Below are 26,016 nucleotides of genomic sequence, written 5' to 3'. Positions count from 1 at the left end.
GGTCAAATTTCAGCACACCCTTTAAGATTTCCAGCCCTACTTGTAATAATATGAACTAAAGATGATTTGGAAAATTTGGCAAAAGCGCCACCTAGTGGGAGAACGCAGGAAAGGTGGGAGAGCGATGATGTCAAGGACGGGGTGGCACCGTCCAATGCTGCATGAAAGTTTAACTCATTTCTATGCTCAAAGCATAGAATTAGACGAAACAGATCTGCCCTTATTGATCAGGCACATTGTTACTGATACCAAAGATGAAATTATTTTCAATAACTGAAAATACAGATATTACTATCGGATCGCTGCATCTCTAAACCTGACAATCCCAAAAGACATAAAACATATTTTTACCACTTCATCACATGTTTATGTTTCTCTTAGTTAGGAAGATTTTGTAGGAGAAAATATAGAACGGTAATCTGAGCTGCTTTGCAGAGTGTTTCTCTGTTGCTGTGAACCGACCTCTGAATTTGGCGTGAGTTTTGAACTCAATCACAAGACGGCCGTCCTCTCTGATAAAGATCCTGATGATCTGCAGTCTGGCTGAAAGGACGCTGTCAGTCTGGATCCCTGCAGACAGGAAAACAACAGAAGTTAAGAACCAAGGTCCAACCCTTATCACAGTAACTTCTCTCTCAGTTATCTGTCCTTAAATGGTTTCATTTCCATTCCGGAGGCTGAGGCATGAAGAGAATTGATCAGGAGTGATTTTTTTTTTGCTGCGTTAAGTCCTGACCTGTCCTCCAGAGCACTGTATCGTAGAAGAAGGAGAACTCCATCTCGGTGTGATGCTCCAGAGAGGCCCAGCCTCTAGGCGCCGTCACGTAGATGTAGGAAACATAGAGAGGAACCTGCACAGTCAGGAAGGATTGAGCCGAGTCCCGAACCTGAAAAAACAAACAAAAAACAGACAAAAAAAAATGTGTCTTTTAATTCTGTTTCTCCACTTCCAGGCTATGAGCTCATGTCCAGGGTTTCTACACTGTCTAAGAAAGTTTGGAATTTGATTTAAAGGTGACCTGTCATGTTTCCTTGAGCATGTAAGGATAGCTCTATAACATTTACAAATTTTTTACAACAAAGTCATTTTTATATAATGGGTCTTTAGTCTGTTTTAGGGAATCTTGTCAGTGCTTGGGCTGTTTTTGGAAACAGAAGAGACACAAATAAAGGTACAGAAATATGTACTTTTGCAAAATTCGTCCCCTTTTGAACACTTTCCCACTCTGAATAAGAAAGGAAGAAGAAAACAGAGTCCACCGTCCTTCCATTTATCCATGAATTGAACTGACTGAGCAAAATGAAGTTGTGTTGTTTTTAGATGTTTGGTGAAGCTGAGAAGCTATTGGTGTATTTTAGTGAGCTGTACTGGTACTGAGTTATCCAATAAATTTGTAATTCAGTACATTTATGTCCAGATTTTAAAAAAGAAATAGAGATTTCAGACCAATTCAGCTATGTTTTCCTTTATTGGGTCGGTAGTAAACCTCAGATATCTGTACCGGTCCATCCCTAACCCTACATCTAGGACAAAGTGAGCCACCTGGAAATCAGCGGTGACGGAGCCGCCGCAGACGTCGATGAGCTCGGTCATGTCGTAGTAGGCGTCAAAGGTCCAGATGCAGCTCTTCAGGTTCAGGTGCTTGTAGAGCTGGATGCTCTTGGCCTCTCGGACGTTGGGGTTAAACTGGTAGGGGCGGTCATAGCCTGGACCGAGAGAGATGCTGTCGTAGGAAACGTCTTCCAGGAAGCCAGACTCTGTGGAAGAACAGCGATTCTGCTTTAAACCACAGAATTAGGAGGGAAGATGGTACATTTTAACAAATTAAACTGCCTCTAAACAGGTTTTGTTTTTTCCACAGTAAAATTCAAGTAAATATTCTTCAAGGAAAGTGAGTAAAAAAAAAATACAAACACTGCAAAGTATTTCTGGCTGTGTCTGCAGTGCATTTATCTTAGTATTAAGACAAAACTAACTTGCAGGTAATTTTTCAGCAAGTTTTAGGTCAATAATTTCTTAAAATTGGGAAAGAAGTACTGGTTCTATTGGCAGACAGTTTTTCCTTGTTTTAAGTGAAATAATCTTCAAATGTAATCCATATTATTTCATCAATATTACAGATTTACTGAAAACAAGTAAATAGATTTTCCAAAAATGTTACTTGTAATTTAGTTTAGTCTTATTTCAAGTGTATTAAGATATTTTTACTGGACATTAAACCACAAATACTTGGTAAGATTTTGTGTTTTTACAGTGAATTAACTAAAGATAGTTTGAAATGATTATTTTATTTAATTTATATAATGATCAACAGCATTCCTTTATTTTTAATAAACAATCTGTTTTTATTTTATTTTTACTTTTCAATTCTTGGATCATAATATCTACATTTATTATAATGAACCACATACATACAACTCAGGTTAAACAAGAATGAATAAATATTTCACGTTCGACAGCCTGTGTGGCTTTTTCTTCTGTCTAAATGTGTTTTGTTTGTGAAAATGAAAATGGAGTATATAAATTCATAAAAAATAAGATGAAGTGGAACTATAACAGGTGTAGCAAAATAATATACTGAGTCAATAAATCTTGGTTACGATATGCAAACTACAGTCAGGCGGCATTCTTTTTTAATGTTTAGAAATCAAGGACTTTCCACACCTTGAAAACACCTGATTAATAATTTTTCTGAAGCGTGTCTGACTGACCAGAAATGCCCTGCAGCTCTTTGATGGTGACCAGGTTGGAGCAGACGTGCTGCTGCCTGTAGATTGACTCCGACAGCAGGAAGTGCAGGTTGTGCAGCGGCATGGTGGACACAAGCGGCAGCATGCCGTCCTGATGTGGGATTTGGACTGAGATGTGGATGCTGAACATGGAGGAAAATCAAGAGAAAACAAAGCAGAACAGTGATTTTCTTTTAGAAAAATCAATCATGGAGAAGCTGAATGCTGGTTCTCCAGAACCAGAAGCTCTGAGAGCTCTGGAAGGTTGATGCAACAACAGCAGAGCCATTCAGTGATTTATAAACTAACAACAGTATTTTAAAGTTTATCCTCTGAGCTACAGAGAGCCCGGGTTGGGACTTTAAAACCAAGAGATGTGCTCCATCTTCCTGGTTTTAGTCCGAACAGCAGCAGCAGCGTTCTGGATCAGCTGCAGCTTTCAGACCTGTGAAGACACTGTTGCAGTAATCAATGAGGCTAAAGAGAAACACATGAATGAGTTTCTCTAGATCTTCCTGGTTTATTAATCTTTTAATTCTGGAAATGTTCTTCAAGTGACAGAAGTCCGATTTTGTAATTGTTTTTATGTGGTGCTGAAAGTTAACACCCAGGTTTTAGGCCTGATCTCCAGTTTTCAACTGTAGTAACTAAAGCTGTGTGTTGACTCTCTGTCGTCAGTTTTGTTTCTGTTCAACTGGAAAAAGATGTGATTGGATGGGTTTGTAGTCACCAGGTGACATTGTAACGTCTTATTAGTGAGTACGAACCGGTTGGGGTGCTCTTTGTGCTTCACATCCAGGTATTTAAGCGTGGCGACGAAGGACTGGGCCTGGAAGCCTCTGGCGGTCCCAGTGGTAACAGGGGTGTGGCAGATGGAGCCGTCTGTGCCGATGGTGATGATGTTGCTCCGCAGCGGCGTTCCCAGGTGGCCGGCTTTATCCCGGGCCTGAGCCACACAGCGGACGTGGAAGCGACGGCTGAAGTAAATGCTGTCCAGAACCTGAGGGGAACAAAACAAAGAAGGTTTAAGAGAAACAATGGAGACCTTCTAGTCCTCCTGATCACTCCAACATCCTCCTAAGTAGCTGTCAAACCAGAGCCTAAATACCTTCGAATGGGATGTTAGCTCTTTAATCCTGAAACTGTTCTTCAGGTAATAGAAGGCTGACTTTGTTATGTCTGTGGAAGTTGTTTGTTCCATAAAAACTGAACAATAAATAAGACATCTGAAGCTCTATTATGATTTCAGAAACTGACCTGGATCGAAACCTTATTTTTGACTAAGCGCAGTAAACCATCCGGCCTCACCTTGTGGTTGACGCTGGTGTACGGCGTTGTGTCCGTCACCGTCTCAAATGGAGAGCGCGCTCCGCTGGAGTCGGTGGGAGCCGCCACCTCCCAGGAGAAGTGAACCTGTGTCTGGTTGATTCCCGCCTCCTCACAGTGCTCCTTCATCACGGAGTACTTCGGGTAGTGTGGGTCACAGGGGGTCACACAGACCAGAGGGTAGCCAGGAGAGGGAGTTTTCTTGCTGCCTTCTTTGGTCACTTCCTGGACGTGATTATAGTCGGCCAGTGAAACCACCTGAGGAGGCGGGAAGACTCGTTTTAATGCTGCGACATTGGAAATGTGTTAAAGAGCTTACGCTAAAAATTCACATTTTTATGTTTTTGTACCTCCATTGGGTCTTGAATTATTAAAACAACCCAAGCACTTAAAAAAAACACCCTGCCTTTTTCTTGGCAATAAGTGAATGTTTTTTGGTGTCTGTTTCTTTCATTAGATCGTTAGCAGCACTAAGTGCCTGGGGGTTCACATTAAAACAACCTCAGCTGGACACCTCATATCACTTCACTGGTAAAAAAGGCACAGCAGCGCCTGCACTTTCTGAGATGAATGAGAAGGGCTACTCTCCCACCTCCCATCCTCTCCACCTCCTACAGAGGAACCATTGAGAGCCTGCTGACCAGCAGCATCTCCATCTGTTCTGGGAGCTGCAAGGCCTCAGACTGGAAGTCTCTGGGAAGAGAGGTGAAGGCAGCGGAGGGGGATCATTGGGCCTCCACTCCCCCCAATCCATCCTCTCTGACTCCACCCATCCCCTCCATGGTCTGTTCATCCGGTTGGCAGGAGATTTCGTAGCATCCGCTGCAGAACAGCCAGACTCAGAAATAGCTGTCTCCCACAGGCCATCAGACTGCTCAACAATCCCATCACTAAAACCGTCTAAGGCTGCTTGAAAATATTAAGTTATATATATTTAGCAACACATCACTATTTGTTTATTTTGTAATTAATGGCACACTTGTGTTTCCATGTGTGCTCCGGTAACCAAGTGATATTTCATTACTAAATTTACTTATGTTTCTTTGAGCAATGACAATAAAGTAAGTCTAAGTCTGTTTCAAAAACTACCAGACTTCCAGTTACCTATCAAATCAATCAAATTTTATTTGTATAGCACATTTCAGCAAGGCATTTCAAAGTGCTTCACATCGCTTACAGCAATCCCAGAAGCCCAGCCCTGTGACCGAGCAACCCATGCAGCGATCCAGCGCATTTGGTTTTACCGCTGTATGCGCTGTACAATGGCTGCTGGAAGAGATGCTTCTAAGAGGTTTTTCTTACTATAGGCGGGGCGGGGAGGATGAGGCTGCCTGCAGCCTCCTGGTCCAGAATCGTCACCGTCGCTGTGGTGATTTCACCGAGCACGGCCTCCACCGGATCATCAGGACCAAGGACCAGGGAGAAGGATTCATGCCACTCTCGGTCTTCATTAGACAGAATCTCCACCTTGAACATGAGGTGGTCCATTCCTTTAAAGCAACAAATAGCGTCAGCGATATTTAATCACACCCTGGAAGCTACATCAGAGCTTCTCTGCACTCACCAGGCGTGAACTTCAGGACCCGACTGTTGGGATTGTAGTCCACTCCAGACTGGGCCGATCCATCCCTGGTGCTGCAGCGGATCTTGGAGGTTCGGTCCAGGTCTCCGTGGCGGATCACCTTGATGTTGAGCGCCTCCACGCCGTCTGGACCGGGAGGCTCTCTGACCTGGTAGGACGCCTGTTCAAACTCGATGGTGGGAGCTGGAGGAGCAGAAGTCGGTCTAATTTAGTGGTTCACTAATCGATTAATCGTAATTAATTTGATTAATCGTTTGAGTGTATTCAGGGTGCGTTTACCATCCTCATCATTAGTGATGGTGATCGTCACGATGTCATTGGCTCCAATCATTGCACCGCTCCAGTGGTCACCCTGCGGCGTTCCAAGATGGAGCTGGAATTCCTCCTCAGGCTCGAAAACAGAGTCGTCGTTGATGTGAACCGTGCAGTTCTTCACCTGATGGACCAATGAAGAGTTAATCCCACACACACAACAAACAGGATTTGACACGATGTCTGGGTCAACACGTTACCTTCTCTCCTTTGAGGAAAGTGATTCGGGATTCATCAGCGTTCCTCCTCTCCACAAAGTCATCCATCACCATGGCAGACATGGTCCGAGTGAAACACCGCACTGACGACTTGAAGGACAGGTCTCCGGTCCGGATGACGGGGACATGGAGGACGGTGTCTTTCTCCTTCACGGTGTACGAGGTTTTGTCAAACTGCATGGTGGGAACTGAGAGAAGCAGCTGGTTTTAGTGATGAATCAACCCAAAGTAACACGGTGCGGATGCTTCGGTACGTACTGTCCTGGAAGGTGTCGGTGATGACGATGTTGGCTTCGTAGGGTTCCTGAAGCACCGCCCCCTGCGGAGAACTGAGGAAGATAATGAAGGACTCCGGACCTTCAATGGACGGGTTCTGAATGTCGTCCATGATGGTCAAACTGCAGGTCTAAAAAACAAAAACCAGGTTTGGAAATGATTGGAGTTGGGTGGTAACTAGTTACATTTACTTGTTACTTTACTTGAGTAATGTTATTATAAAGTATTTCTACTCTTACTAGAGTAAAACTTCTGGATTTTCTACCCACTGATTGAAGAACAAACAGGTTTTAACCAAAAATTCACCAGATACAGGCACATTTGTTGTTACTTGTATGTATTATTGCCATTCTGGTCTTTAAAATATCAACTTATCAAACTATCATTAAAAATTACATCTTCATGGACCAACATATAAAGTTAAGTGGAAATTTAGGTGTTTTACGGACCACAATGGCAATATTTCATACAATAACAGCAGCAAAATCAGACAAAAGAAAGTTTTTCTAATTCAATTTCTTTCAATAAAACTAGTTACTCCCCAACTCTGACCACCACCAGGAGGTGAGGTGTGTTTTGGTACCTCCTCAGTCTTCCCAGGTTTGAACTCCACCTTCTTGGAGCTGGGGATGTAGTCGACTCCTGGAATGGCTGATGGCGGGTCCAGAGGTCTGGTAGCGCACCACACAGACGTCACAGAGGACAAGTCGCTTCCCTGGCGCAACACCGGTATCTCTATGGTTCCTGGAGAGAAGAGATCCCGGCAAACCCGCGTCAAAAACACAACCAGAGAAACCAATCGGATTCATCCGGATGTGGGAATGAGGTTCACACCAGCATCTTCACTGAACGTAAAGGTCGCATTTCCAAGCGTCACAGTCGACGCATCGTTGGGTCCGTCGATGACGACCTTGGCCGACGACACGTGGCCCGTGCGGGCGTTGTCGGAGGCGTCCGACAGCACCAGCTCGAACTCCTCGGACAGTTCGTACTCGCTGTCATCGATGAGCTTCACGTCGCAGGTGGACATGCTGACGCCGGGACCAAAGATGACGCGGTTGTCGCTGCTCATGCCGCGGCTCTTGTAGTCGGAGCCGGACTCCAGGGCGTGGAGGCTGCTGCCCTTCGCCGACTTGGAGACGGTGTAGCAGAGAGCCGACACGGTGCTGGAGGCGTCGCCTGCATGAAAAGGTCCAAGGCAGATCAAACATGGAGGCGACGGAGGCGACAATCTGACAATATCTGTCACTTTACCAGAAAAGACAGAAGCAGATTTATACTTCCTACATTATGGTAGAATGTTTTTTTATTTGTTACTGTATTTAATTTACAGAAAGAATTAACAAGGAAGACATGCAAATATTAAAAAATTTGGTTTGCAAACCAAGTATTTAGTTCCCGAATATATTTAGCTGTTTGTAAATGAAATATGAGCAAAGAATTAAACGTTTAGATGGGAAGTAAATATTTAGCTGTGCAAACTAAATATTAATTTTCCAATTGGTTCCAACTACGCTAGTTGGGATATTTAGTTTTTATTTATTTTGCAAACTACATATTTATTTCCCAACTAAATGTTTACTTCTGAGCTAAATATTTGGCTCCGAATGAAATATCAATTTAACTAAACATTTAGTTCAAAGTTAAATTTATTTTCCAAACTAAACATTTAATTTTTAAATTAAATATTTATTTTCTAAACTAAATATTCAGCTCCAATATACAAATTTAGCAAGATGAAATATTTAGTTCCAAATAATATTTTCCAAGATATTCGTTTTTGAAGCTAAACATTTCATTTCAAACTAAATATTAATTTTCAAACCAAGTTGTTTAGCCCAAAATTAAATATTTATTTCCAAGCTAAACATTTTCTGTTCAAACTAATTATTAACTTGATATCTAAACATTTGGCAAGCCGGCTACTTATTTAGCTTGTTATTCTCTTCCACCTGCTCCCCAATTTTCAACTAACATTACAATATCATCTGCAAATGTCGTGAGCCAAAGTGATGTCAACGTACAAAAGCAAAACTCAGTATCCAAAGTTTAAACCACTAGAAGGAAAATCTCCCCAGAAATAATGAGTCGACAGATTTAGCTTCCTGTCTAACTCTGTCAGGGCCGATCTCTGTTTACATTCATCACCAAATCATCAAATCAGTCGTTATTCTTTCTTTCTCTACCTTTCCTCTCGATGGGGGCGCTGAAGAAGCCGCTGCTTTCATTGACGTGATAAGTCTTCTTGTCAAACTGGAGAGTTGGCTCGTCCTCCGTGTCGTTGATGTTGACGACGGCGCGCGTGTTTGCCCCGAGCAGCGCGTACACCGGCATGCTGAGCTCCACATGGAAGCTCTCCATCCCCTCAAACACCTTGTCGTCGTTGATTACTATGGTGCAAACCTTGGTGTCTTCGCGTTCGTCAAACTGGACCTGGAGAACCCGGAAGAGGAGGGTTTTTGAAAAAGGGGTGTCTAAAGCACGGCCTGCGGGCCATTTGTGGCTCTTTAAGTGATTTTTTGTGGCCCTCATCTGCCATTTGAGATTGATACAAACTTTTTATTTCTATTTGGGTGAAATTATTACCAATATAATTTTTTTTGCAGTTAAAAATATTTATGCATTTCTCTTTACAGCCAAACTGTTATAATCAGCAGAACTGAGTGTATTTACAGACTTTTTCTGAAAAACCAACTTTGCTGTACATAAGAGAGTTTTTATTTAATTTATTAAACTTGGCTAAACATAACAAGTGTTTTGAAAGAGAGAAGCTCAAATATTTTTCTGATAACACATTTGCTCAATCAAGCCCAAATAAATTAGAAAACTAAATTAAATATTTTTAATACAGAAAATGTGTAAAATCATTTCAAGTTTTCGATGTACAATGAAAAAAATAACTAATTGTTTGATTAAATATTAATATTTCTATTATTTATTTTTTTGGCCTACGAATACTGTTAACCTGTCAATTTGACCCACAAGAACAAAAAGTGTGACGCTCCTGACGTGGATGTAAATCTGTGAGTTTGGTTCGTTCGACAGCGAACCTGTCCAGCGTATTCCACATAGTCCTGCTGTTCGGGTCGAGTTCCGATGCTGCTGGTGGAAACGGCGCTGCCCTGTTCGGTGCGACAGAGGACGATGGCGTACTGGTTGAGGTTCCCGCTTCGCTTCACCGTCACGGCTACGGTTCCGGCTTTCTCGCTCACGTTGTAGCTGAGGGCAAACCAGAGGGACGGAGACAGTATTTTACATTTTCACTGCAAAAACACAAAATCTTACCAAGTAAATTTGGTTCAGTTTCTAGAGCAGATATCTTAGCGCACTTGAAATGAGAGAAAAACGGCTTCCAGGTGACATTTTAGCAAGACACAGGAGCTTGTTTTAAGCACATAATTCCTTAATATTGATTAAAAAGAACTAGTTCCACTGGCAGATTGTGTCACTTATAACGAACTGATTCCCGGCTTCTGAATGGTTTTCATGGTTTCAATCGAGCAGATTAATTTCTGCAGCCATTATTATTGTTGTTTTTATAAAACTCAACTATAATTATTGCACTTGAATGACTTCAACCTTCTCACAAAAGTTTTAAATTGAACATAACATGAGATTCTTCTTTAAGCTGCTGATAAGATCTCTCAGTTGTGAAATTACAATTCTGAACAAAAATATCAGAAGAAAAAACTCATCACTAATAAATAATGTTTTATTGGCACTGCTGCCACTGGATCTAGTACTTTTTAATCAATTTTTTAGAATTATTCACTTGAAACAAAAATCCTGGCACTTCAAATGTTTGGTGATATTTTGTGTTTTTGGAGCATTTTTGCCTCTTCTCAGTGATGCAGTACCTCTTGTGCTCAAAGCTGATCAGAGACCACTGGATGTGGAAGAGGTTGTCGCTGACCACGTTGGGTTTGCTGTCTTTCACCAGAAACTTGAAGGTGTCCATGGTTTCCTGGATGTTCTCCTGACGCAGCACGTAGCGGATCAGACCCAGATTGATATCAGCTGGAACGCAGAAAGATGAGAAAACTAACAGCTGATCAAGATTTTGGAGTATTTTTAGGTTAAAAAGGAGATGGGAGAGCTTTAAATACACAATCCTGCACCGATAAAGAAGATATCAGAATATTTTTAATTTTGTTTGTGTTTTCTGCTTGAACTCTTGGATTATACCAGTGTGGATAACTTTAGGATCAAACTGAATAAATGTGAGAGTTTGACTCTTATGAGAAAAACAAATAGTTTTATGATTATAGGTTTATTTGTGAAACAATAATAAATGAATGGAAGTCCTTAAAGTTTGAGGAGTGACTAATTTCTGAGGTTGTTGCTTTTAATTTCATGCTTTTACTGGACAGAAAAAGAAACAAAAATATTGTGACTGCTTAACTTCCTAAGCAGATGACTCAAATATCATCTGAAAAATCTGGAAATAGCAGCTAATTTGGCTCCATTTCTTTCTTGGCAGGTATTTCTGGCTTCCTGATGAAGATGGAACTAACTTTGCATTTCCTCCAAAATAATCACTTTATCATTTGCCTCCTCTGGCTTTTTTCCATTACTACCAAGTCCAAATGAGTAAGAAGATCAACACTGGCTGATATTTTCTGCTCACTGATTCCTCCCAAAGGAGGCCGGAGAAAATATAAAACCTTAACTAACGGCAAATGAAGATGCATAAACGCTAAAATGACCTTCAGGACGCTGAGGGCAACACAAACACACACACCGGTGTGTAAATACTTTACACCAGAAATCCTTTTCACCTTATTCACTAACATTTATTCTTGCCCAGAGGAGATTATTTACTCATCGGATGTTTCTTATCATCAGGAGAAGTGCTTTTTTATACTCGGAGCTGAACACTGAGCACATTAAAATGAGTGCTTGGAGTTTCTCTCCGGCCTGAAGGATCAACATCTCATAATAAAAAACAGGCTGAAATTGATTCCAGGCTGCAGCCTGCAGCTGAAAATGACACCAACAGGCTCCGAATAAGAACCCTGCTGATTGAAAGTCAAAATTAACAGGCTAAACATGGGAACCTGGAGGAAAGACGCAGTTGAAGATCATCTAAAGTCCTGATGAGAGGGTTAAACCTCTGTTCATGAAGAGTCACACAGTATAGAAACTGTAAAGTATCAGGACGTCAACTCACAACTCAAACTGACGATGAGTTCACTCTGTGACAGGGAGAAAGGGGCAGCAATAAAACATGAAACTGTAGTAAATCAATGGAGCTTTTATTCTGCAAAAAGTCAAAATATTACCAAGTTTGGCCTATTTTCTAGTTCAAATACCTCAGTACGTTTGAAATAAGACAAAACAAACTTATAAGTAACAAATATGATGTTTTTCAAATAATTCCATAATATTGACAGATTATTTCACTTATATAAAAAAATGTCTTGTTATAAGTTAAATAATCTGCCAGTTAAAATCAATATTAAGAAATTATTTACTTAAATCAGCTCTTATATCTCGCTTAGAAAGCTACTTATTACTTTCTTAGCGAGTCTTGCTGCTTACACTTTAAAAATTATGTAGCTTTATGTTACATAAAGTTTAATCAGTAATACTTTTATAACAAAATTATGTCAGATCATGATTTCTTGGTCTCTAACTCACTAAATTTATGTTAGATGGTTACAATACGTATCTGGTTCATTAAAATGGTTAGAATTGCATTTAAATATCTTCTCTGCTGTGATTAAAATGGAAAAAACAAAATTTTTGCTTTATTTTTGATTGTTAGGAGAGAACAGATTTGAGTCAAACTGGAGGTAGAATGGAATATTCATAAATCAATCAAAGTGGAGACATGAAAACCAGACTTCTCTTTACCTTGTGTGAACGTGGTGACAGGGTTGCCAGGTTTGAGCTTGCTCTCCAGGAATCCGTGTTTGGGCTCTGCTGTGATTTCATACACCAGCTGTCCGTCGTCGGTGTCCGGGTCCATCGTCAGCAGCTCTTTCTTTGTGATTAAATTGGTGGCCTGGTGAACAAATAAGCAGGAATGAATCAGTGAAGGACATTCGTGAAGTTATAAAGACAAAATTAGAATAACTACCGAATACGTTGAAGAAAAGGATGAGCAAAAAGCCATAGAAAGCCGAGAGTGTAAGCATTAGTTGAAAAGCATTAGTAGAGCTTCCTGCACAACAAATGATGTAACCAGAGGTTTCTGGATGATAAGCCAAAAACAAAACTCTTTTTTTTCTAGCAACCATTGCACAGCACATACAACAATCAGAAGGTATTTGAAACGGCTCCTTTTCCAGACACCAAAAAACATGAAACCAGGGGCAAAAAATGTCTCCGGTTGTTCTTAGAAGCAGTTGAGACCCACATGGACATACAAATACCAGCAAAATGTGAATTTTGCATAATAGGTCCCTTTTAATGACATTCCATGTTTCCCCACAACTTCAATTGTTGGCCAAGAAATTGTTGATTTCTTCGGTTTCTGTCAAAGTCTGTTGTCGGTGTCTATTGGAAATAGTTAAACTGAGAAAAACGTTGAAGTTTAATACTTTTGGGAAACTGAGTAAATAAATCATGCTGAAAATTTTTTCAGAAATGTCTGAAAATGTCTTAAAGCTATGAAAAAAAATGCAAGCATTAATATTATTTCCCATATTAATGCAGGTTGGATATGAATTTTTTTAAATGCTGGGGGGAAAGTTTGTATTTGATCTTTAATAAACACTTTCTGGATGAATGTTTTGACATATGTATAAGAATATAACGGCACAAAAGAGCAAAAAGTGATTTTAAAAAAAACCTCTTTGTAGATCAGTGCTGTTATTCATGACCTCGGCTACATGCTGCTATTTACTCGCTAGATATGAGCTTCACACTTCAGCAGCAACATCCTGGTGTGTTTGCATGAGCTACAGCTGAAAAAACACCTCATAATGGCACAAATATGTGCTAACAGGATTTGCTTCCTGCTCAAAAACCAATGAGATGAAGCAGAGGTTTAGCATTTTCATAATTTGCCTAAGTGATGAAACACAGAGGACTTAATTAGCAGCAACACAAACAGCGCAGGCGAGGAATAATTTCACAAAATTGACATTTCAACAGTGTTCAAACAAACAAAAAGTAATGCTGCATAATTGGCTTTACTTGGTGATGAGTTTTTGAAAAACACCTGCAGGTGGGGGAATTAAGTTTTGTTTTGCTCCATATTTATGAGTTAGTAAATGAAAAAAAAAACAAGACTATTTAATTAGTGAGAAATTATTCACACAAAGCTTTGGAGTTGCTCTTTCAGTGATTGTTAGAAACTTTCCTTCCTCATAAAAACATTTCAGTTTTTAAACATTTCAAGGGTGAAACTCACTCTTTGCATCGAAAGCGGTTTTAAAACTTTGTTTTTAGTTTGTTGTACCTTGTTGTTCATGTATTCCAGCCACTGCAATCCCAAGTTGGTGACGATCCGCGGCGTTCCATCGTCAACCGGAAGAATGTCGATTTTAAACTTCTGAGGAGCAGCTGTCACAATCTGGAAAACATAAAAAAAGAAAATACTTTTAAGTATTCGGAAAATATAAAGATATCAAGATGCACAGAATAGAAATGACCCTAATTGTCCCTCATTGGGGAAATTACACAATATTTAAGAAAGTATTTTTATTTCTTTTTCTCATTAAAAGTGTTTAAGAAGCTGTGATTGGGCAGCTGAGCTGCTGAGGAGGCGTTATGCAAATATGCTTCATGTTTGTGTCGTAAAGGAAAAGGAGAAGAAAAAAGAGACAAACCCGTGTTGCTGTAAATAAACGAGTTAAACAGACTTCAAGATTTATAAAGTCTCCTTCAGGTGCAGAGAATCAAAGAGTTTTGATCTTAATCTAATGATTAGTTCCTGAGCTGAGATGAATTTACACACCAGGATTAAAAAAATGCACTGGACACAAAATGAAATTTAATCATTTCATATTTTTACTGTCCTAGAAGTTACTCAAGTAAGAGTAAAGTATTTGACAAAAAGTCCACTCAAGTAACTGATTAAATTAGCAATTATTTGGTAAATATTACATAATCAGAAGGACCAAAATATAAAGTGTAAATTTTTGTATTTTAAGTATAAAACTCATGAAATTTAATCACAAATTGCAGGTTTGTGTTTGGTGAATTTCTGGTTAAAACATGTTTGTTTTTCATTCAGTGGGTAAAAAAATACACAAATTTTACTCACGTAAGAGTAGAAATACCTCAAAATAAAATTACTCAAGTAAAACTAGAAAGTACAGCTTAGTAAAAATACTTCTAAACTTTTCCAAACAAGTTACTCAAGTAAATGTAACTAATTCCTGCCCAACTCTGCTGACACGTGGCGATCGGCAGATCTGGGTAATCCTCACATGAATCACTTGTTATTCAGTTGTGTCTCAGAAGAACAAGAGATTTTACAGCCTGTCATCACGCCAGCATCGACACACGCCACTGAAGGATCCATTCATCCACTTTATACATTATTCATATCATATTTAATAACAAGGCAGCACCGGCGGGAGAGAATCCACCTCGAACATCAGCAGCAGTATCACCAGAAACCAAACGGAGGAGACGCGTGGATGTGGAGGTGAGCGCCGCCCAGGCGATGGAGAGGTAATAAATAAAGCCTGAGAGGTGTTTGTTTGCGTGTGATTGGATGAGGGCAGTACCTGCTGGCTGTCCTTCAGTTTAATCACACACAGACTATTAGTGATGACAGATGGAGCTGGGGCGCGGAGCGAGAGGGACAAGCAGGGGAGTGGATCCCTCCCAGGCTGGCTCATAACTACAACCATAAAGCCGACGTCAACAGCGGCGAATGTTTCCGTCAGAGGTGAGGAATGAAGCGGTGGGAAGAACGGAAGACAAGTGCGATGCTATGTCCGCTTATCAAAGACCTCGGCCATGTTATCGTTTACATCTGGAAACTTTGAGCATGCGCACGAGGCTGGAGGGAAGAAGAAATGAAACCTGGAGATGTAGGTACTAACAATTTAGTACAGTGTGGGAAAAATAATGCAGAAAAACCAATAAAGGAACAACTCAAAACCACCGCTTTTTCTTCCTTTTGTTGCCGTAACAATTGACATATATGTTCAGGATTCAACACACAGAAGAAAAAAAAACTGTTTCAATCAGTTGCAGTTTTATGTTTTTAGGCTTGATGTTTATTTTGCAATTATTAATAATCGATAACATGCCTGAATTATGGTGCCTTAAGCATAAGCTAATTTTCTGCACATGTCCCTAGATGAGCTTCTCTAAACAATACAAGTAAAACCTATAAAGAAGCCAAATGGTAATACTAATTTAAAATAATAAATCATTCTTCTGCTTCTGATTGCAGTCGCATTATGAACAGCCATGTAAAAAAAATTAGAATCAAAACCTGCTGTGAACTTAAGTTCAGAAGATAACTAAAAAAATCTACCTTGGGGTTTCATAGACTTTTAAAATTTTAACAATTTAAAAAGATTCAACGTTTTGTTATATGTTGACTCATACGACAATAGTTCTGATGAAGAATCATGAACGTATGATATGCTAAGAGGAGTTTGAAATTCAGTCAAAACGGTTAAAAATAACTGTGTTTAAAACACTTCCTGCTGAGACGAACATCCACACGTGGAAACTGGCACCGATACAACGAGACGATTAACGGCCTCTTTATGTTGCACTTATTCATGACAAATCTGCATTCGGCTCCGTTTCCCCGAGGCGTCTCTCTGCGTTTATCACATAAATCGACTCTCATCTCGCTTCATGTTTTTAATCTGCTGGTGAATCACACAAGGAAAACTTCTCACTCTGACCTAAATTGTCTCTTTTTTAACATTCAGTTGTGAATCCTTATAGAAAATTTAAAGACTGAAAAACGGAAAAAACATGAAAAGCAACCACTTCACGTAATGGTAGAAAAAAAATCAGAAATTTAGATTGAATTTGTAAAAATTTTTGTTAAAAGCATGTGATTCTTTTCTTTTTTTGACTTTAAATTTGACAGCAAACAAGCCAAAAATAATCAGCAATAAATTGAGCCAATCAAATCACACTTCTTTAATCATTCAAGTGGTGTTGAGTCAAACCATTTTTTTCCTGCAGGTAAAATTTTTCTGATGAATTTTAATACATAAAAATGAATTTAGATAATACCACGGGATAAAACTTGAGGGGTTTTAAAATCTAAAAAAGGTCTGATTCTGACTAAATTTCTTCAATGTTAAATCTAAAAAACCAGTTGAATTTTTTTCACTTCAAAATTAAATAAAAAAATATTTTCAGGTTTTTCTTCCAGCTGAAAAAAAAAACATTTTATGGAGAAAAAACTTTATGGCACCAATTTAGCTCCATAGTCTTTGCATTCCAAGAATATTCCTTAAACAAAGAGTCACAGTTTAGGAAAGCTGCTCCTCTTGGAAAACCCATAAAAAGTTTACAACTACACCGGAACTTTGGAGCCACATAGAGACAGTTACAAAGTCGGCCTTCTGTCACCTGAAGAACATTTCCAGGATTAAAGGATTAATGAACCAGCAAGATCCAGAGAAACTCGTCCATGCTTTTATCTCACATTGATTACACCAACAGTGCCTTCCCTAAAAAAAAGAAATCAATCAGATCCAGAACGCTGCTGCTGGTGTTCTGACTAAAACCAGGAAGACAGAGCACACCAGCTCAGTGTTAAAGTCCTTCCATTGAGAGAATAGACTTGTGTTTTCATGAAGCACTTTGAGCTACCTTGTTGCTGAAATGTGCTATGCAAATAAACTTGATTGGCTGAAACTAGACAAACCAACGAGCCTTCAGACACAAAAACACAACTTTTCAATCATCCAACTCAAATAAAAACACCACACAGAAACACACACCTCCTTGTTGGCCTCCTCCACCATGAAGAAGACGTTGGTGCCGTCGGCCACGGTGAAGGTGAAGCGGTCTTTGAGCGAGTTGGAGCCGTCGTGGTTGTAGCTGATGCGGTTCTGGTAGATGTCATCCATGGTGAAGGTGCCGGTCTGCCGGTAGTGCTGGCCGTTGCTGCTGCGCTCGATGGTCCCGTGGCGGGGAGGCTGGACGACGGTGAAGACGACGAACTCCGCCTCGAGGAGAAAACAGATGTCAACCACTTTGTATTTTTGATTTTCCAGTAGAAAAATTACACCAGGAAGTAGAAGGAACTCCACCAATTCTTGATTTGTTGATATAAAGGGCCACAAATGAGCCTCACTTTGGACACCTCTGATCTAAGCTAAATTAAACTAAATGTTGAAGCAACATAGAGTTTGTAACATTTTAATCCCAAACCATCTGCGTCTGACCTAAAGTAGCCCTGAATTTTGTGAATAGGATTTAGTTTTAATCTGGCTTGGATAGATTTCATTAAAGGAGATTCACTGGTTAATCCCAAAGTCCTCCACAGACACAAAAAAGCTGAATCACATTACTGGTGAGACGTCAAATCACACAAAATCCTCAGCTGACCCCAATAGAGGGTGAGTAAAATAATCACATTAGCAGGGTGTGTAAATAGCGTTAAATGTTAATTATTTTACCTCAGTGTCTGCATCTGTGGCTTTCAGCTCAAACTCGGTGATGGTTTTCCTCACGCCCTCCTGGACTCTCATGCCAGGAACCTGCAGCAGCGGCAGCGAGTCGTCCACCGGCTTTATGGAGATGTAGAAAGTCTGAGCAACCTGCAGGAGAGCAACGCTTTACTAACATCGGACTGCTCCAAACCAGAAGAAGACAAAAACTCTTCTCAGGCAAGAGCAACAAAACGTCAACATATTTTTACTCAAGTGGAAGTAAAAAGTAGCTGCCGAGAAATGAATAAGAGTAAAAAAAGTATTTGGTAAAGAGTCTACCGGATTTCAGACTGTTTGTTGTTGGCCAAAATAAGTTTGCATTTATATTCATTCATCTATTTTACATTTTATTTGACATGCTAAACATATTGTGTATATTTGTATATGAATATATTTTTCATTCCAGTGACTGTTTAAAAAAAACTTGTTTTGTTTATACATATTTGTTTGGACAAATTTTTTAAAAAGTACAAAATATTTAATATGGTTTTTGATATTGTTGTTGAGGTATTTAAAAAATATATCGTGACATAATTTTTTGGTGATATCCAACCCTAGATGGTATTTCCTCTTATCCATTTGGGAGCAAAATTCCAACATTTGTTACATTTTCTGTACTGAGGAGGGGAAAAAACTGTTCCCCTCCTCGCCTGTGGGGGCGCTGAACCAAAAACCGAAAGGAAAACTTTTGAAAAAGACACTGAACAATTACACTAGTCAAAAATCTCCCACACACTGTTAGCTCTAAAGGGCAAACGACGTTCCTCACGTTCTCTTTTCTCCTCATGATTTCCATGAATTTGAATTAACAAGGAAAATTTATGCATGAGGTGAATGTGGATTGAGAAGCTAATGCGCTAATTTATTACCCCTGAGCAGCTTCTGCGGAGTTATATTTGCTGCAGGTCAAGTGAATGACAGGATTAGTGAAACACTGACCATTGCGTTCAGCATGAAAGAGCATTCGATGGAAGAAAATGAGAAAGTTATAGTCGCTGTGATGAAATAGAGCCCAGAAAGAGGCAAAAAGAAAGAGCTGAGTGCGTAGATCAGTGTGTATCCTGCAAAATGGAATTGGCGTTTCTCAAATCAGGCATGTTGCACAAGGAAATACATTTTGGCTAACAATGAATGCATTTGCAGATCAATGAGTTGTAAAAAAAATCTAAATTAAAACCAAAATAGGGAGATCTATTTTATAATAAAATATATGTTCAAACTTGAGACAGAAAGTTGCCTCAATTTAAGATTGATTTTTAAGTTATGAATGTTAACGTGAAATGTTTTATTTTTCATCTGTTTTATCATGTTCCAAAAATTGTCTTTTAAACTTCAAACTAAAAATAATGTGTGAATCACACTGTATTTTAAACAATAAACAAGTTTTTTTTTTACTTAAGCAAAAAACTGAATTGTTTCTACAATCGTTTTCTCTTCCAAATATTATTTTACTTGCACTGTAAAAAAAACAATGTCTCTTAATTAAAGTAAAATACCAGCAGCTGTCGGTATTTCATCGCAAATTAGAGATGTGTTTTTTTTACAGCATTGCTTTAGTAGCTGATAAAGAAAGGACTAGTTTTTATTCGATTAATCATCAGAGTAACTGATAGATTAATTGATTAATAAAATAATTGTTTACAGCCCTAGATGACATAAAAGCAGAACTTTTTCTAAGGTGTGCATTTGTTACATTTGACACATTATGCAAGAAAAAGATACTATAGTCAAACACGGTGGAGGCAGAGTGATGGTTTCAGAGGAAAGAACCTTTTCTCGTCAGCACCTTCCCCTCTTTTACCTCGTTTGTCCCGTCGGACACGGTGAAGGAGAACTGGTCGGCGTGCTTTTCTTCTTCGCTGGTATGGACGTACTGGATGCTGCGAGACGCCAGATCAGCCTGAGTGAAGGAACTGATTCTGGTTCCTGGAGAATAGAAACATTAAAACATCATTAGCGGATTTATTAATTCATGCAAATTGTGTTTGTTTAAACTTACAAGTTTTTCTTCTTCAGATCTACTGATGGTTAATCTCTTTGTCTGCAGAAATCAGACTTTTTAATACAAATATTTTAAGTTTTGTTGATGGTTGTGCAGATAAAAATAAGTTTTTTTTCACAAAACTATTTTACAATTAAAAAGAAAATATAGTATTTCGTAGCCAACAATTACAGAAAACTGTGATTAAAGTCAGAATGTGAGGAAGCATGTATGGAGCCTCTGTTTACAAACAAACCAGATCTGACATTTTTAGTTGATGAATTTGTCTTTTGACGTCTCTGGCTGCAGGACGGATTCACTGACAGAGATCGTTTGGTTATCCTGACATTTCTCATGCACTGAGGCGTCATTCCACTGCAGCCGTCAGCTAGCTGTGCATGTTAGCATGAACATGACAGATTGGCGAGCAGCGATTATCTGGGGGAGCTTGGTGGCTCTGAGGCGAAGTGAAGCTCGGAGAACGGAGGGATCATCATCATGCTGCGGCTGCATCCATTGAGCTCCTGCTGAGAGCTGCAGCTGCACTGAGGCTGAATCTACAAACTCCTCCGATGTGTTAACAACAAATACTTAGATTTTTCTCTTGTAATTTGTGAAAACAGAAGTATTTCTGGTCTGGTTTCACATGCGGATACAATAAGAAAAAAAAAGTACAAATAACTTTTCAGCAAGATGTAAGAGCTTGTCTTAAGTAAATAAATCCTTAATATTGATTGAAAAAAATTGATTGATTTTATGGTGTCAAGTGTCAATATTTGATAGGCACTGTACCCTTGCAACCAAAGGTGAGCTCCGGCACGGACAGCAAGACGAGCGTTTTGCTGTCGACTTACTATTTGGAAACCACTTGCTACTATTTTGTTGGTTGTGCAGGAGACTCCACTTTTGCTTTTCAAAGATGCACGGTTGTATAATTATGCCTCTGTTAGCAGCTATTTTCATGTGTGAGAGTGTGGGGGGATGGTAAGGCAGCTTATTTGGATTTAAATTAACAAGACACAAATAATCAAATTTTCCAAGAAGGATTTTGTGCAAAAAATGTCAAATATTCCTCTCCAAGCCTGTTGTAGGAAGCATAACAGGTCACCTCTAAGTATCCCTCTGCACCTACCGGGGTTGGTAACATGCTCCAGCTGCCCCAGGCTCGTCTGCTTGGTGATCCGGTAGACGAGTTCGCCCGGTTCGCTGTCCTGGTCGCTGGCTGACAGCTGCAGCGTTGTCAGCTTCTTCACCGAGTTTTCATCCAGCACCAAGCCTTTGTTGGCCACCACAGAGGGAGGAAGATGATCCTCTGGAGAGGAAGACAAATGCATGAAAAACATCTCACTGGAGAAAAGTAGTAACCGATCAAGAAGGTAGTTTTAATTTTCTTTTTTATTACTGTTTTTAAATAATGTCTTGCATTTTATTACAAAACTGCATTTTGAAAATTTCCAAACCTTTAAAACACCTCATTTAAATTCAACCATTTTCAAGGACCAGTTTGAACAGAGAACTTTAACAGCAGAAGGAGCAACAAACCCGTTATTAATGTGGAAAAAGGGTAAAAAGTCAAAACAGGTAAAGTGAAAAGGAGAGAGGTGAACAGAAACCCTGCTGACATAAAAAATATAACGGAACAGCGCAGAAAGCTGGCAGAAAATAACAAATGGTGAGGCTGTTGAGCTGCGAGGAAGAGAAAATCTGTGAGGATTCACCGGAAACACAGCAGGTTTCACCCTCAGGAGGAAGAGCTGAAACTCGAGTTTGGAGACCAGGAAGATGAAATCTGAAATATTCAAGTAACTACACTGTAAAAAAGGTATTGTTCGTCGACTTTTAAATGCAAATGTCTTCGTAGTCTTGAAATAAGACAAAACTAACTTACAAGTAACTTTTCAGCAGCTTAAATTATCAGAACTAGTTCCACTGCCAGATTATTTCATTATAACTAGTATTTTTTCATTAATATTAATGAATTATTTACTTTAAAAAAGCTCCTATTTCTATCTTGCAAAATTACTTTGCAAGATTTTGTGTTTTTGCAGTGTACTGCATTGAATTCAATGCAATCCCCAAGTTGCTGTCAAACAACTAACTACAAACAGAAAAGCCAAAGCACAACACAAAAATCAACTCATACTCCTTACAAATGAACACAATAAAATAATTTGCGGCGTTAATTAAATGCATCAGCAGCTCCCAAGTTTAAAAAAAAAGTCCTCTGAGGACGTTTTGTATTCGGTTTGTGTTCCGTGTTGAGCGCAGGACAAAGGCATAAATCTGTAGTAATTGCCCTGTCTTCTCCAACAAATGAAAGAACAGTTCAGCTCTTTCTCGTTTTAGCTGCAGGTGGCGGCGAGCGGAGGAAACCTCACCGAGAACGCTGATGAAGAACGACTGGTCGATCAGTTTGTTGCCCTCGGGATCGACCAGGTTGAACTTGAAAGACAAGCTGCCTCCTTTCTCGCCTTTCTCATGGCTGTACCGCAGCAGGCCTGCAAGAGACGAGAAACAAAATGCGCCCCACCATTGTCATGACAAATCAAAGCATGGCGCTAACTGCTGTGACCACGACACATCATTAAATCACATCTGATTACAGCAAATTCAGCTCGAGCGAGACGAATCAGGAGCGCCGGCTTTACCTGCATCCAACAACTTTGTTTGTTTTTCTGTGTAAACACGAATGAGTGCTGATCATTTTTTACATGCTTTTATTTTGATAACAACAACAAAACAGTTGTATTTCCCAACAGCCATTGTACTGCAGTAAAGCCAGCTGACCAAACATGCTGGAGCTCAGCAGTTAAAGAAATACATCATTTTAAAAATGTATTATTTTACATGCATACTGCTGGTTTTCAGGAGGTGTATTTAATTTTTCCATTCATTCATATTGGCTTCAAGTTTGTTCACTAAATTACAATATTTTGGAAAATGTCACTTTTTTCCACCATTTAGTTTCATTAAACATAGGAAAAAACAAGTTGTTTGTGTCTTTTTAGTAAACTTCTGGTGGCAACAAGTTTACAAAAGCAGAGTGAAAAGTCAAAGCGATTCATTTCTACCACGACTGAATTAAAAATCTTTTTTATTATCTTCAAGATCTTTTCTTTCTACATATTGCATAACTATGATAAAATGAAAAAATTGAACTAAAAAGCAGCATAAAACAGGCTACAGGTGAGGAAACAGAAAACAGTAAAAAGAGACAAATCAGACAGAAAATAAAACTTAAATCTGGCACCTTTGTTGACGTCGTCCTGAGTGAAGCTCTGAACCGGACCTTTGACAGAAACCTTCTCCACGTGGCCGCCGCGGTACAGCTGCAGTTTCCCCGCCGGCGGGTCTTTGGTCAGGATGTAACGCAGCTTCAGGTTGTCCGAGTCGATGTCTGAGCCCTTCAGGTTCTGCTCTGAGAGTTTAGACGAAGTTCCTGCAAAAAAACAGAGCATTCATCAATTTAATCAATTTTTCTCAATGATTAATCGGATAAAAAAATCAACACATTCTGCAGATTTTTAGGAGGTTGAAATATAATCAAAAATACCAAAAAAATTTCTCTTTATAAAATAAGAAAATTAATATTTTATGGCATAAAATACAGAAACCTAGCATTCCTTTAGTGCACGCTTGATTATTTGTAGCAAAGAATGTTTTTGCAGCTAAAAATACTTTAAAAAATTAGTTCAGTTTGTCTTTTTCATGTGTGCAAACATATTTACACTAAAAGCTAGAGAAACAAAAGTTGTGTTTTTGCAGTGTAGTCCTAATGTCTCCCCTCTCACCTGCAGGAAGCTGCAGGCCTCTGTTGACGGTCATTCGCGGCCCCTCGTTCTTCCTGACGTCCATGGTGAACCGCAGCAGGCCCGTCTGGGTCTGCGTGCCGTCGGTGAGGGTGAAGCCCATTTCATCGGCTCCACCGCTGACGGTTTCGGGCATGTAGACCAGCAGCCGGTCCAGAACGTCCTGGTAGGTGAAGGTGGATCCCTGCGTGAGGACGCGCCCGTTTTCCAGTGGCTGAGAGTAGAACTGCCGCCGGCGAAGTTTCCCTGCGGAAACACAGGATTACACAGTTAAAATGTGGAATAATTTCAGTATTGAACTCAGACAATGTCCAAAAACAAACTTAGAATGATTTTTTTTTTTCATTTAGGCCTGGCACATTTGTACGTGCAAGCCTAGCGTTAGCAGGAGAAACGGCTGATTTTTCTTTACCAACAAAACTAAAACAATCTTACAGCTGCTAAAATCTGACACTAATTTGTGAAGAAGAAAGTTGTGCTCAGCGTTGGCTTTATTGATTATTTTTGTCAGTAGTAATTGATGTAGCGCCCCCACAGGTGAGGAGGGGAACAGGTTTTTCAAAAGATTTGTGCCGTTTGACACCATAGAGCTGAAAACGTGACAAATGTTGCAATTTTATTCCCAAATCAAACCAAGACTTTAGCTCATTTTTAACAGGCGAAATAGTAATTTTTCTTTGATCTTTTATTTTATTTAATTCGGCTGCACAGTGGCGCAGTTGGTAGCACTGTTGCCTTGCAGCAAGAAGGTTCTGGGTTCGATTCCCGGCTTGGGGTCTTCCCTGTGCACCATGGGTTCTCTCCTGGTACTCCGGCTTCCTCCCACAGCCCAAAAACATGACTGTCAGGTTAATTGAGTTCTCTAAATTCTCCCTAGGTATGAGTGTGTGTTGTTTGTCCTGTCTGTCTCCGTGTTGCCCTGCGACAGACTGCCGACCTGTCCAGGTGACCCCGCCTGGGTGTAAAGAAAATGGATGGATGGAAATTTCTAATTCTCCACATCATTCATAGAAAAGATCCGTCTTCAAGTCAATAGGCGCACCCTTGCAGCCGGAGAGCGTTCCCCTCTGATAAATCCGTTTGTTTGAGCGGCTCGCTGGAGTGAGGACAATAAAGAGTTAGCCTGTTAAAAAGACAAACTGCCTGGGTTTCGTCATCTTGTATGAAGTCACCGATTCCGGCTCGGTCCCATCAGTCGTCCTCAGCGTCGGTTTTACAGCGCCGTCACACTCGACTTCACGGGCTGTTTTACGGTGCTTTAACTGCAGGCGGGGTGTTATTACAAAATGTTCACACCGGGGTGTGTGTGTGCGTGTGTGTGTGGAGTTTAAGAGAGAGATGGAAGGTGAAACCAGGAAGGCGGCAAATTGAGAAGTTTTTGGTGGAATAATCCAGGAGACGACCGCCATGTATAGATAAGACACTTGAGGATTGACAGGAAAAAACAACAACTCGTCAGTTTCCCACCCAGTTCCAGGATTTTAGGCACTAAAGTTGGTCTGGATGATAAATTGCTGAGTATGTCATCGGTGTCTTGTCTTATGAAGCAATTTCTTTGAGCCCACCAGGCTTTGGCATTGTGGAAAGAAGGAAAACTCATTTTCGGGCGGTGAGAAGAGTCTGCAGAGGTCAGCCAGTTTGAGAGTGTGTGAGGAATGGCTGCAGACGTCGCCGTGTTTGTCTTGTTTTAGGCGATCTGTGTGTCGGAAGCGAGAGTAATGTGTTTATCCCTCTGTGTGCGCGATCTTCTCCATCACATTCAGAATAATTTACAGTAGAAATACCTCGACATAACTGCTGAACTGGTTGTTCAAATGGGACAAACTCCATTTGTATGCTGACTTTTCTTAAAGTCTATTAAGATATTTGCAGTAGAAACGTGACAAAAGTATTTTCTAAAACCTGCCACAGCATTTAAATCCTTTTATATTTTTACGGTTTTCTATGTTGAAATGAAGAAGCGTATTAATAATCTATGTTGTTTATGTCTGCGCTCACCGTAGGTTGGGATCCTGACGACGGTGAAGACGAGTTCGTTTTCCGGCGTGTCGCCGTCGTGAACGCTGAGAGACGAGTTGGTGACGACGACGCCGGAGTTTTCCTCAATGTGGACGCTGCTGACGGAAACCGTCAACTCAGAGTCGATTTTACTCTGCAGGAGAGAAAACATGAGGAGATAAAACCC

The 26,016-nt window shown here is 40.0% G+C and overlaps 1 protein-coding gene across 1 annotated transcript in view; it reads right to left on the bottom strand.

The window, feature by feature from the left end:
- The window catches only part of fras1 (Fraser extracellular matrix complex subunit 1), a 212,040-nt gene that overhangs the window by 8,739 nt on the left and 177,285 nt on the right, over nucleotides 1–26,016 (bottom strand). The window contains exons 43-68 of the mRNA XM_055039628.1: nucleotides 25,830–25,983; nucleotides 23,814–24,077; nucleotides 23,273–23,461; nucleotides 22,401–22,520; nucleotides 21,155–21,334; nucleotides 19,843–19,967; nucleotides 18,009–18,149; nucleotides 17,328–17,555; nucleotides 13,853–13,966; nucleotides 12,301–12,451; nucleotides 10,302–10,461; nucleotides 9,495–9,663; nucleotides 8,631–8,877; nucleotides 7,279–7,623; nucleotides 7,028–7,188; nucleotides 6,427–6,574; nucleotides 6,151–6,356; nucleotides 5,918–6,074; nucleotides 5,621–5,821; nucleotides 5,359–5,546; nucleotides 4,039–4,314; nucleotides 3,498–3,730; nucleotides 2,713–2,873; nucleotides 1,544–1,758; nucleotides 737–887; nucleotides 463–570 (exon numbers count right to left, since the gene is read on the bottom strand). Coding sequence (XP_054895603.1) covers nucleotides 463–570; nucleotides 737–887; nucleotides 1,544–1,758; nucleotides 2,713–2,873; nucleotides 3,498–3,730; nucleotides 4,039–4,314; nucleotides 5,359–5,546; nucleotides 5,621–5,821; nucleotides 5,918–6,074; nucleotides 6,151–6,356; nucleotides 6,427–6,574; nucleotides 7,028–7,188; nucleotides 7,279–7,623; nucleotides 8,631–8,877; nucleotides 9,495–9,663; nucleotides 10,302–10,461; nucleotides 12,301–12,451; nucleotides 13,853–13,966; nucleotides 17,328–17,555; nucleotides 18,009–18,149; nucleotides 19,843–19,967; nucleotides 21,155–21,334; nucleotides 22,401–22,520; nucleotides 23,273–23,461; nucleotides 23,814–24,077; nucleotides 25,830–25,983 — 4,792 coding nt within the window. The remainder of the gene's footprint in view (nucleotides 1–462; nucleotides 571–736; nucleotides 888–1,543; nucleotides 1,759–2,712; nucleotides 2,874–3,497; nucleotides 3,731–4,038; nucleotides 4,315–5,358; nucleotides 5,547–5,620; nucleotides 5,822–5,917; nucleotides 6,075–6,150; nucleotides 6,357–6,426; nucleotides 6,575–7,027; nucleotides 7,189–7,278; nucleotides 7,624–8,630; nucleotides 8,878–9,494; nucleotides 9,664–10,301; nucleotides 10,462–12,300; nucleotides 12,452–13,852; nucleotides 13,967–17,327; nucleotides 17,556–18,008; nucleotides 18,150–19,842; nucleotides 19,968–21,154; nucleotides 21,335–22,400; nucleotides 22,521–23,272; nucleotides 23,462–23,813; nucleotides 24,078–25,829; nucleotides 25,984–26,016) is intronic.

The sequence above is a fragment of the Poeciliopsis prolifica genome, unplaced genomic scaffold (assembly GCF_027474105.1).
Source record: "Poeciliopsis prolifica strain line A6 unplaced genomic scaffold, Auburn_PproV2 SCAFFOLD014, whole genome shotgun sequence".
Lineage (NCBI taxonomy): Eukaryota > Metazoa > Chordata > Actinopteri > Cyprinodontiformes > Poeciliidae > Poeciliopsis > Poeciliopsis prolifica.
The sequence above is the reverse complement of the archived record's forward strand: the minus strand, read 5'-3'. Positions and strand labels throughout refer to the sequence as shown.